Below are 12,073 nucleotides of genomic sequence, written 5' to 3' on the forward strand. Positions count from 1 at the left end.
TTTCAGGGATACGAGAATGGATTTCAATATCTCGTACATTTTTAGCTTTAGGCATTTTTATGATTAATAATGAAAACTACGTTATTTTATTTTATTCAAAGATCAGTCAAGCCCTCTACTGTGTTTTCCTTTAAACAGCGCTTAAAAATATTGATATTGGGGTTTTTTTCTTTCCTAGAAGCCTCCAGCTATTTTTGACATGACGGTTGTTTTTCCCTGCTAGTTAAGATATGAAAGATAGGAACCTGAGACTTCTGTGATCTTCAGTGGAAGGTTACAGTTGTATTTGTTTTGTGGGAATGCATTGCATTTTGTGGAATACAATGATTTTAGTTGTGATCTGAAATTAAGTTTTGGGGCAGAAGTACGAAAGCAAACACTTCGGGGTAAGAGGCTGAATACAATCATGCAGTTACATTTGCCGCAAAAAAAAACAATAATCTTTATGATTTTTTTCCCATAGTGCTCATTATATACACCCAAACCTCTACAATAAGTGCAAATGCCCTGACTGCAGTTATATTTCACCGAAATATGTGGCTTCAAAGAGGTAAATTTATGGTGGGGGTGATGAATTTATTACCAAAATTTCAATATTGGGGAAGCACTGGTAAAAGCACCACCACAGCACATTCAACTCAAAGCACAGCAATTAAACAATGTGACAAAAGTAGCACTTTGTCATCTTCACAGTGGAAATGAGTGGGAATTCTATACGATTAGCGCAAACATCCCTGTCTTGAGGCACACCCACTGAGAGAACAGGCTCTTCAGCATCACACACACAGCTATTGATATCCGGGAATAAAAAAAATAAATATACCAAAGCCTAAACTCAATATTAACACTAAGCAATTAGGAATTCTACCTCTTCAGAGGGATGGTATGTGGCTGTTAGACAGGGGGGGGAAGCATAAAACCTACAGTAACATGATTCATTTAAACGACACAGAAATATTCTTGTTGCAGTCCAAGACAACCAAGAATAATCACCATGAAGGTTTGACACCAAATTTGGCATTTTTAATGCAGCCGTTTAAAAGAAGAAAAAAATCATTCTGACGTGTGCCCATCCTTAGCCTCCACAAAGAGGTTATACAAAGACTACTTGTCTGTGACTACTGTCATCATTTCCTCTTACTCAACGTGCTTCAGCCTGGTGGAGGTCATCCACCAGGTCATGTGACCTTATCGAGGCACCTGCCTCTCTATCCCTTCCTCTCCTGAGCGCTACACCCACCAAAGCAGGAATTAGCCGCCTTATGAATCATCTGTACAGGAAGATCGTGAGCTTTGGATGGGGCCGAGAGGGCTGCGGTGGGACGTCTGATGAGCTCAGAGGCATGGCCCTCATCCAGGATTCGGAAGCCAGCGCTATGAGGGCAGGGGAAGCAAGCAGATAGGGGCCATGAAATTCCACAAATCTCCTCCAATAGGATCACTCGATGAGTTGGGAGGCGGGGCAAAGGAGACAAAATGCATATTTTCCCTCCCTTTGTCTGCGTAACTTAGACATCAGACGCGAGTATATTTTCCCCACTCGTCCCCCTCCCTTGCATACCTTCTGCTGCTTTCTTGCTCTCCTACAGCTCCCCAAATCTCCACAGGGGGATTCAGATAACCAAAACCGCTGATCCCGTCACAAAGCACAGTCTACTCGGAAAGGTCAGGCACAACAGCCTATAAATGCCTCCCGACCGGCCCAGCTCCTAATACTTTAAAACCCAGCCTCCTAGCATTGCTACCTAAACTGTCTATCGTGTAAAGTGTCAGACCCCTCTGTGAAATTGCCAGCTTTTGTGGCCCCATCCAATGGGAGCGACTGTTCTGTATTATCCGTGACCTTCAGGCAAAAGCACTTTGAGCAACAGACACCAATTGCTAAGGCCATTGAAACTGGAATTGCCCCGTGCATCTGTTGCAATAGCATTTAAAAAGAGAGGGAAAAAAAAAACATTGATACTTAAATTATGGCAATTGAAGAGATGGGCCAATTTAAGGAAAGCATTTCTGAAATAGAACAAATTGCATATGAATAAACTCTCAAAAGAGTCCGTTACAAATGTGACCCACTTACCATATGAGGTCAACAACATACTATAGACACTACTCAACAAAAGATCTACAAGGCTCTGCATACAGCAAACATGATTTGCTTAAATCTATCTCATGCACACTTGCGATGGGTCACTAATCCTTAAGGGTGTTGCCAATAATACAATAAGTAGATGTTGATCTAAACAAGCCAGAGAGTTTCCAAGTTGTCAGGCATTACTTTAAAGGACAGCAAGCGACGAGCCTCAAGTGTATAACCTTACACACGCTGGCTGTCAGCGCAGAGGGCACACAAATGAAAACTGTTTGGTATCAGAAAGGGAGAGAGGGAAAAAAAAAAACATGTAATGTCAGGCATCAAACTTAAGATTTATTCAAATAAATAAATAGACACCAAACAGAGAATGTGAAAAGGGAGACACCGCTGTTTGACAAATATTTGGAGAGGTGGCGATGTTTTTACTGCTGACGTTGACATAAATCTCATGAGTATGGCGAGGCCTTACTGAGCATGTGCTCGATCGGGGAAAAAAGGCAAGGGAATTATGCTGCGTGAGGGCAGGAAATGTGGAGCATCCCGGTCCAGCCACAGAGAGTCAGCTGGCTGCCGGGGTAATCCTGAGTACCTGCAGGCGAGTGTTCATCTCCAGGAAGTAGAAGTTTTTTCTGGAGTCCACCAGAAACTCCACGGTACCAGCAGAGGAGTACTGCACGGCCTTGGCCAGTGACACGGCTTGTTCACCCATCGCTCGCCTCGTCTCGGGGTCCAGGAACGTGCTACGGAAAGGGGACGGGCTGATTACTTCCACGTACTCGCGAGGACCTCACGGCCGTGCGGCCTGACCATTCATTAATATCACAGCTTGCTAAATGGGGCTCTTCCACAAAGAGTATTTTCATAACCTTCTCAGAGTGTAGTTCACATAAAAGGGTGATCGACCGGGTGGCCTTGGCTGAAAACCACAATTACCTCAACCTTTAATAAATATGTTTTTTTTTCAGTACCTTCAAATCTGTATTTGTGAGGGAAATTTTTTATTTTTTTTTTTAAAGGGTGATGCAGAGAGGGAACAAGACCACAGCAAAGCACCTGCAGTGGATAGGAATTCCAAATATTTAAAGTGCTCCGAGAGAATAATGTTCTGACATTATGTCCCTGGAGGTTCTTAGACAATCAGGAGACCAGAGCGGTTATCAGGCTATAGGGGGGATGGGGTGGGGGGGTGGGGGGTGCACTGCACATTGTTTCTGGAGAAGGTCAAGGATGAGCTGGAGCCGGATGCCAAGCCAACCTGGGCAAAATGCAGGAACGCTCACGTAGCACAATGACGCGCCCTGGTTTCCAGCACGGATGTAGAACAATCCACAGTCAATTTAACAGCCTAACAGTGTATGGTCAAGGCAGAAGTACGGCGTCTCTGGACACTCAGCGAGTTCAGTTCAAAACTATTGTTCAGATGAGAAAAAAAACGAACACACACACACACACACACACACACAAGCAACCCAAAAGCCAATTTTCGTTTTGGAGAGAGAGAACAGTGGTGTTGGGTGCTGGCAGGACCTCCCGATCTGACTCCTCTGGCTGGGAGGGGAACAATGGCCAGTTGGAGGAGGTGAAGTCGAGGGCCGGCAGCCCTCCCCCAGCGTGGCAGGGGCAGCACATGCCAGCGGCGTATCAGCAAGCCGCGTTTCTCTGGTTCTCACCACCTAGGAGCACCGTGGCCCCCACTGCCCCAAAACACACCCACCCACTCTGCTCTCAGAAGAAGAGGTGAACCACACAGCAGCTGGAGAGCACAAAAGGGCTGGCTATACTCTAGTTACCCCAACAGCCTCTTTCACAAGCAGAGAGACGGTCATTTGAGAGATGGAAGCTGGTTTGTAAGCAGTGATTTAAATATGACAAGTCTGGGTTTTTATTATTATTATTATTATTATTATTATTAACTACAAGGGTGAAGGACACGTGAATTTACCTTGGAGCCTCTTCCACCACCTTCTGATTGCGCCTCTGAATGGAGCATTCCCTCTCATTTAGCCACAGGGCATTGCCGTGCTTGTCAGCTAGAACCTTGAGGGACAACACAGAAGTTCTTATTTTTCAACTGTACGCACAACCAAATCCTCTGACATCCAGCAGAGGATGTGGACAGAGATAGACGCATCAGCAAGCAATGCTGCCTCATAAGCATATTTACGGGTCAGTATAATTTTGAGTCTTGTTTACAGTTAAATAAAAAAATAAAAAGTTGACCACAGAAATAAGACGCGTCTTGCAATATCCAGCTCCTGTAAGATCTACATGCTAATACCTGAGACTAATTAGAGTGCGATATTTTGAGGACTGTTTGACACTGATCCAGGTACAATGGCACAAGGCTTGGACCGTATACCACAGTATTTTGGGCCAAGATTTTGAAAATACCGTCAAAATCTCATATACTGAGGTGCATCTGGAGTAGAGATGGAAAAGTGCGAAAATATCACTATTATAGTTACCAAAATCATCACGATCATCAGTATTACTGCTGTTCGGTTACAAAGTGCTTTAAGTGTTCAAAAAGTACTGATACACACACTGAAATTATTTCATCACATTTTACATTGTAGTTTTTTTATTGTTCATGCAAACAATATTAGCAGCATTGTGCATTCTATTTGTGAATTTTCAGAGCCAATAGCTTATGATAAAGTATAAAAACCATATGAAATGTACATTGAGATTAAAAATCTCCGGAGTGCCGTTACTGGCTTCCGCGATGTTTTCACCGACGTTAAACAAACCCACGTTGTACGCCGTACCTGCGTACCTGCGTACCTGCGTACCTGCGTCTGGGAGACAGCAGCTAACTTTAGTTGACGCTAGATGCCATTTAACATGAGTTTTTCAATATCCGGTAATCAACCACAATTTATGATGATGATTAAAATTTCAAACAGTACTATTAACAGTAAGGAATTTTACCATGGTTTACCGTGAAACCAGTAACTGTTTAATCCATAGTCTGGACAGTGTGATAGGACAAAAAATAACATACCACCCAAGCCTATGATCTATAAACAATGCCAATTGGCGCGATCTATATTTCAATTGATACCGTGCAGACTGTCATATTGCGAGGAAGTCGCCATTTCCAATTAGTTATATATTTCATGCTTCATCACTGGCAAAAACTGTCAGATCGCGGGGAACAACTTTCGACTTTGATTGCAAACAAGCTGTGGCAATTACATCACCAGGATTTATGGGGGAGGACAGGATGGGTCCAAGGATGGGGACTGACCCTTGGCAGGCCAGCAGGCTGCCTTGCCAGCGGCACCAGAATAGACTGGAGCTCACTGGTGGGCACTACTCCTGTGTGTCACGCAGGGTCCGGGGTCTGCCTGCTGCTGCAGCGCACCAACAAATGCGCTTCTCCTTTGCTCCTGGGTCCCACAACTGCTTCACGTGGAGACGCCACTTGCTCATAAATAATAAATACAGCACTGCAGGCATCCATTCTAATATGAAAGTCTGCCTCATTGTTACAGCGATGCATGCGACGATGGCTTCCGGGGGGCGTGGAAACTGGCAACAGGACTCGAGTGCCAAAGCGAGACGCCGCCGCTTAACCACGGAGCATGAACCTCGACGGTGCTCCTCTCATTTACATCCCTAAAATATGCATGGCTAAGGTTGGCTAAGCCAGACATTGCGGCTCGTAAAAGGCAAAGCTAAAGGATTCCTATCGCAACGCTCATATTGCTAGCAGCTGCCCTGCGGGATATGCACTCGTTTCAGAGGAGAAGCTGGCTGGAGAAGGTCCATCGGTGACTCACAAAAGCTCGGCTGATTGACAAGGGCTGGAAGTAAACAAGGATATATGAGTCCACCAGGAAAAACTTACGGATTTCAAAAAGCGTCCAAATATATACAGGTCTGCAAAGCCAAAACAGCCTCTTTAAACATGCTCCAATGTTGTAGCAATCAACACGAGCATGACCACACCCACACAAGACCGTCTGCGGTGATGCCAGAGATCTAAAGCTACTTCCTTCAAAGGACCAGCCACCACTGTGTCCGTTGTTTACATGGCACCTACAACCTAAATACAACCTAAATACAACACACGCACAAACATACAATGCATATAAGAGGCGCTTAAGACCACAAATACTGCTACTGGTGCATGAGGACAGCTGGCATGGACGAATCCTAACGCACAAACGTAAAGATAAAAAACAATGAAGCAGCATCGTTCCTGGTAGAGGATTGGTCTCACCTGTATTTCTATGTGTCGTGGGTTATCGATGAACTTCTCAATAAGGAGTCGGTCATCACCGAAACTTGAAGCAGCCTCTTGCGATGAAAAGCGAAATCCTTCCCTGAAAAAAAAACAGGGGGATGATTATGTGAAATTGTCAGGAGAAAAAAAACAACTTCGTTTTTGCACTTCCACTTATAACTATACTCATCTACAGAAAACTTCTGTGGAATTCAGCTCTCTTAAGTATTTTCTGATTAAAACATACATTACAACCAAAAAAAATCTATATATAATTCTATACATATATAAGCACATAATACTGTTTTATTCCACAAACCTAAGTAAAATTAGCCTGTTCTGAACATGCAGACCTTTCCTAATTGAATACTTTTAAAGTTTTAACAAGGAAATATATATTTTTTTCTATTACTCTGCCCCCTGGAATAAATTCACACTTTGATTTGTTAAAGAAAAGGAGAAATGGTAATGCAGGTCTCAGTTCTCAGAAGTGTTCATTTGTAAATGCATCTATATTTGAGAGAGGAGGGGGAGAAAGCTGCTATTAAATTTTCATTCCACCAGGTGCGTCTGGTACCACAAAATCTAAAGACAATGTTTATTTAACAATATACTATAATACACGTGACATTATTTCTATAGCTTAGTGGAAACTGATAAAAGATCTCAAACTCCTTTATTAATAACGAAACAGCAGCACCTGTTAATGTACTTGTCCCTCCACAATCATATTTTTTTTTTTATGTCCCTACTATACAGCTTGCCGGCGACTGCTTTTAGGTGAAGGAGCCTCGGAACAAATCTTTGCGCTAATGCGCTTACCGCTAAATAACGAATGGGGATTTTGTCTAAGGGATAGACAAACATCAAGATAGTAGCATGACTAAGGGGATACTTGTGAGTGAACGGGGGTCTGCATGGCTTTGAAGACCTCTGCTCGGCTCTCGGCAACGTGACAAAGGCAAGCTGGCCGTCTGGCACCGGCAGCCCTGCCGAGCGGCGACGGTGGCGCACAACCCCCCCCCCCCCCGCCCCTGTAATGAATCAGCTGGGTCCTCTGTTAGCATTAGCATGGCGGAAAGTAACTGGCCGGCTGTAGGTCATTATCTGTTCACAAGGCATCCTCCCGTCAACAAAGTCTCCCTGCCTGCAGTTCCCCTCTTATCGATCCCGCATATTTACATTTGCAGGGGTTCTGCTGAAATATCCAATTAGGTTAATTTAGAACAGCTACAATTCCCGAGAACTTTATCCATTCAGACTACAGATAACTAACCCAATTAAGACTGGCCTCTCCTCTTAAGCCCTGCTGAATTTGCAAATTAAAAATGCAGGCAGAGATTAGATAAGATAGCAAATGCAAACAGGGATAACTTCAACCACCTTAAAAATGCCAATAAACATGCACAACTGTTCCAGCATATCAATAAACTTGGTCACTCTGCCCGCAATCTACCATGAAAACACTAATGGCTACGTAAAATTTTAAAGAGGAGAGGTTGTGAGTGAGCAGCAAAGGTGTTGTGAAATAAGACCATCTGGAAGAGCAGGATCTGGATCTTAAATAGTCACAAACTGGGGTGAATTGCATTGTGGTGATTTCCAGCCACATGTGAAGCAACACGTTGTGTTTGGTCTGACGACACCTTCTCCCGCAGAGTAAACATAAACAGCACACCTGCTGAGGCCCGTTTACTCCAGTCATCTGCTCGATCTGGCCCTCTGGACCACCCCAACTCTCCCCAACATTTCCTTTGAACTTTTTTTTTTCTTTCTAAGGGGGGGGGGGGGGGGTAAGGTGGGGGGTTGAGGATGAAATTTAAATCAAATGACCAGCAGTGTTCCCCCAGTGACTCCTCAGCTGGCTGGTCCATCGGGACACCCAAGGCACACAGGTCCGAAACAAAGACAGACCTTAGCCTCGGCCAAACAAAAGGTGGCAAGAGAAAGATTATACTTTCTGTGTAATACCACATCACCAAAACACGGCAAAAAGTTATGATCAATTTGTACCCAGAGAAGTACGATTCTTTTGATGACAGATGACATTTTTAAATAAGTATACAATTCCTGAACATAAATGTTAAAAGATTTTAAAGTAACATTACATGTAATATAAATATAACTATATATATATATGTATGAATTTTACATTCAGTGACAAAATTATACGATTAAAAACAAGCCGACTCCTGCCTCTAGACACCAACACCTGAAGCAACAAGTTTAACTGGACCAGGTAGACCGACAGCAACAGCATCAAATGGGATTTACAAGCCAGTGTGGTGGACAACTCTTTATTTGTCTTTAATCCTCCCAAAAAGTCCCCCCCAGTAAACAGTGGGCATCCTCCACACAATCTCTCTGGGCTGACAATCATCAACACCTTTGATGCAGGGTGGAAAAGCACACGGTTGAATTTTGGACAGGGTCTCACCTGGTTTCTTCATCATTCCAGGCAATCCTCATGCCTTTTCCCCCACCACCTGCTGACGCCTTGATCATGACGGGGTAGCCTGTCAGTGGGGAACAATTAGACACAAGTTCAAGCTTTGATCATTTGGTCATGTGAACATGACAACTAACCATATGTCCAATATAATACCAGAGACAACTACAAAAAAATCCAAATACACATTTTTTTTTTTGCAAAAAAAAAAGGAAAAGGAGAAGAGCAGAAGGACAGGTTGTGCATTTTAAGTTGGAAGTAAGACCTTTTGCTATTACTGTGTAAACATATTTTAGCGTTTAGCGGTACTTTTTGTCGCACACAATACCGTGCAACATGCCGATACATTTCAAAAACTCAACAGAATTTAAGATACTCGTAGCTTTTGACACAGTGAAATATGACATCTTACATATTACATTAATGGACAAATCGAAGCACTTCTACTGACATTAAAATGACTGAAAGAGCTAGAATGTTGGAAAAAACAAGCGAACCGGTGGGAAACGCGTCTGACGGACGCTCCCTGACAGAGTGGGTGGGTGCAGCACAGACACAGCTGAGGCTTACCGATTTCCCCCGCAATCCTGACCGCTTCTTCTGCATCCTACAGAAAGAGAAAACATAACACAGCATTACCCCCTAGCTGCACCACCAGCCAAACTGTCCTACAAGGCTCTCCTGAAACCTGCCTTGCATTTAGAGCCCCATGAACCTCGACAGGAGCAAAGGAATATTAATAGCATTATACGAGAACTCTCTTAGTGTTTATAATCTCAGTAATAACCTAAGAATCAGACACAGTTGTAATGCCGAGAACGACCAGCAATTACTATGTTCTGGAATCTAAATCGATTTTTTTTCCCCCTCAATGTTAATACTTCCAGATAAAAGTGTATGAATTCTTTTCCTATGTGGGGGAGTGGAAGAGATCAGCTGTCTTGTCCGGGAGACAACCTGAAGCATTTTCCACAAACTTGCAGTAGGGGGAGCACCTCCTCTATTGTTTTCTCTAGATCATTCCCATCCCTAAAACAAACAACTGCAGGCAGTGTAGGCTGGAGCAGGATGGGTCAAATCACCATGCTAAGAAAACATATCATATCACACGGCTCTCGAGAAATAAATCTTAGCATTTATTATACTTTAAATGTAATTTAATAATGTATTCCTTTCCAGATCATCATACCTCCCATATGTCTGTATTTCACAAAATAAGCATTGCTCGTCAGACAAAATCACTAGACTATCAACTGAAAAAAATTAATACACACATTGTTTTATGTCATAATTCAGATATCTGAAAGATGTAATTTCATGCTCAGAAACTTGTCTAAAATGTATCCATTGTCATAAAAAATACATGTGCTTTTATACAATGAAGTCAATCCAAAGTGATTAAATGACAACCTTTTTCCTAAACAAACAAAGCCAATCGCTTCTGTTAAAACTAATGCCTAGCAACTGTCAGTTGTTTAAGCGTGTCAAACAATCAGTCCCTGAGTCAAAACATTAAAATGAAATTTGATAGGCTTTCAAAAATTCAGCACAAGACCTCCTAAAAGCTACGACAGCTCAAGGGATTTTCCGTTTGGCTCGTTCATTTAAAACCTGCTTTCTGCCTCCCTATATTTCATGTAGCTGTCCAATACAAGACTGAGGAGGCGGGTGGAGGGTAGGGGGGTGGTGGTGGTGGTATTGCAACACTCAGCACTCAGAAAACACACAAATAAAGCAGAATTTTAGAGGGACGATCCAAGTTAGCTGGTAGTAATTGCCTTTTTCAAAATTTCTGTTTAGATTCCCTGCAAAATATGTACATTCCATCATTGTCATTATTATTATTGTTGTTACATTCTATTTCGCAATACACATATAATGTTTCATTAACAGGAATGTAGAACAATGGACGAGATAGAAAATGTAGCTTTTTTTGTGTGTGAGGCCAGGTCAGCTTTTTTACATCTAGAGACTCTCTTTGCAAACACACAGACGGAGGTTTATAAGCAGGATTCCACACAGTGGACAATCCAAGCATGGCTTTTGTTCCCATATGTGCAGGTTATGCAAGAATACTTGTCCTTAATAGCCACTCAGTCAGGAAGTGTTAAATCTGCCAAATGCAGACAATCAGGTCTCACACAGAATGAAGGAGGAGTTTTGACCACTAGAGCCAGGCTATTCAACGATGGTTACAGGTTTTCCTTTCTTCCTTGCCAATCATAGCTTATTTCGCAGATCTGCAAAGAGCAGGCGTAAATAGAGCACTTCATTCCCTGATTGCTCACCTATTGAATCCCAGACGACGGGGCCTTTTTGCAAGCTTCCCAAACAGGAAATTCCCAAAGCAAGCACAGTCCTATAGTCTGATCACTCGTCCCATAAAATCCAATCAGCAAATCAAAAAAAATTCAAAAACGTAACTCAACTAACCTCAGAATTATATTTTCATAAAGATAATCGCAAAATTTAGAGGTCATCGTAATTTGAGCATGTTTTAAAGCATTATACTGTACGAGGTAAAACACCTTTAAACGTTAACTTGTTAGCCCAGCTCTTTTAGACTGCCTACGTTCATTTAGACTGATAAGGTTTTTTTTTTTTCCCTGGGAAAAAAAACGCACATCTGAACTGCTAACATAATATTAGCTAGCAACAGGATGACAGCATTAACTAAGGAGTTTAATTCATATTAATTTCCTGTCATCCACAGAAGAGTAAAAAAACTATGAAGACAAAACTAAGATGGTAATGATTGTGAAATGCATAACTTTGAATTTCTTTATACATCAAAACATTTATAGCCATCTACTGTGTAGATGGAAAGAAATAAGCATTCATTCAAGTAAAAAAAACTAGGATGAAAATGCCATAGTTATTGCATAAGCTAATAATGCCTGATCTAATCTTAAGCCATTTAAAATTGCTAAAATAAAAAAAATAAAAAATCACACTCTCACTTGACTGACTTGTCTTGTCATCTCACTGGCAGCGTCTGCTCTATTCACCAATGATGGATGCAGATGACTTACAGTCAGCAATGTATATACGTGTGCTCCACAACAGCTAACAGAGTCGCCTCACCTTCACCACCCCATCAAAGCCGGGAATAGTGTTGACCTTGGCTTTCTTGGCAATTAATTTGCTCTCAATCTTGTCTCCCATGGCTTGAATAGCGTGTGTGTCTGGTCCAATGAAGGTGACACCTTCTGCTGCCTGTGGAGATAATAAAGGCCTTAACTTTACAGCTCTTGAATCAATCGCCATTGAGCATTCACACGAAGACACACAATTATACTTC

The 12,073-nt window shown here is 42.4% G+C and overlaps 1 protein-coding gene across 3 annotated transcripts in view; it reads right to left on the reverse strand.

The window, feature by feature from the left end:
* pcca (propionyl-CoA carboxylase subunit alpha) overlaps nt 1-12,073 on the reverse strand; it is a 113,303-nt gene that overhangs the window by 67,815 nt on the left and 33,415 nt on the right. For all 3 annotated transcript variants that reach the window (XM_049007108.1, XM_049007118.1, XM_049007128.1), the window contains exons 8-13: nt 11,857-11,988; nt 9,343-9,379; nt 8,761-8,839; nt 6,321-6,423; nt 4,035-4,129; nt 2,682-2,832 (exon numbers count right to left, since the gene is read on the reverse strand). In XM_049007108.1, the coding sequence (XP_048863065.1) occupies nt 2,682-2,832; nt 4,035-4,129; nt 6,321-6,423; nt 8,761-8,839; nt 9,343-9,379; nt 11,857-11,988 (597 nt within the window). The remainder of the gene's footprint in view (nt 1-2,681; nt 2,833-4,034; nt 4,130-6,320; nt 6,424-8,760; nt 8,840-9,342; nt 9,380-11,856; nt 11,989-12,073) is intronic.

This window comes from Brienomyrus brachyistius, chromosome 1 (assembly GCF_023856365.1).
Source record: "Brienomyrus brachyistius isolate T26 chromosome 1, BBRACH_0.4, whole genome shotgun sequence".
Classification (NCBI taxonomy): domain Eukaryota; kingdom Metazoa; phylum Chordata; class Actinopteri; order Osteoglossiformes; family Mormyridae; genus Brienomyrus; species Brienomyrus brachyistius.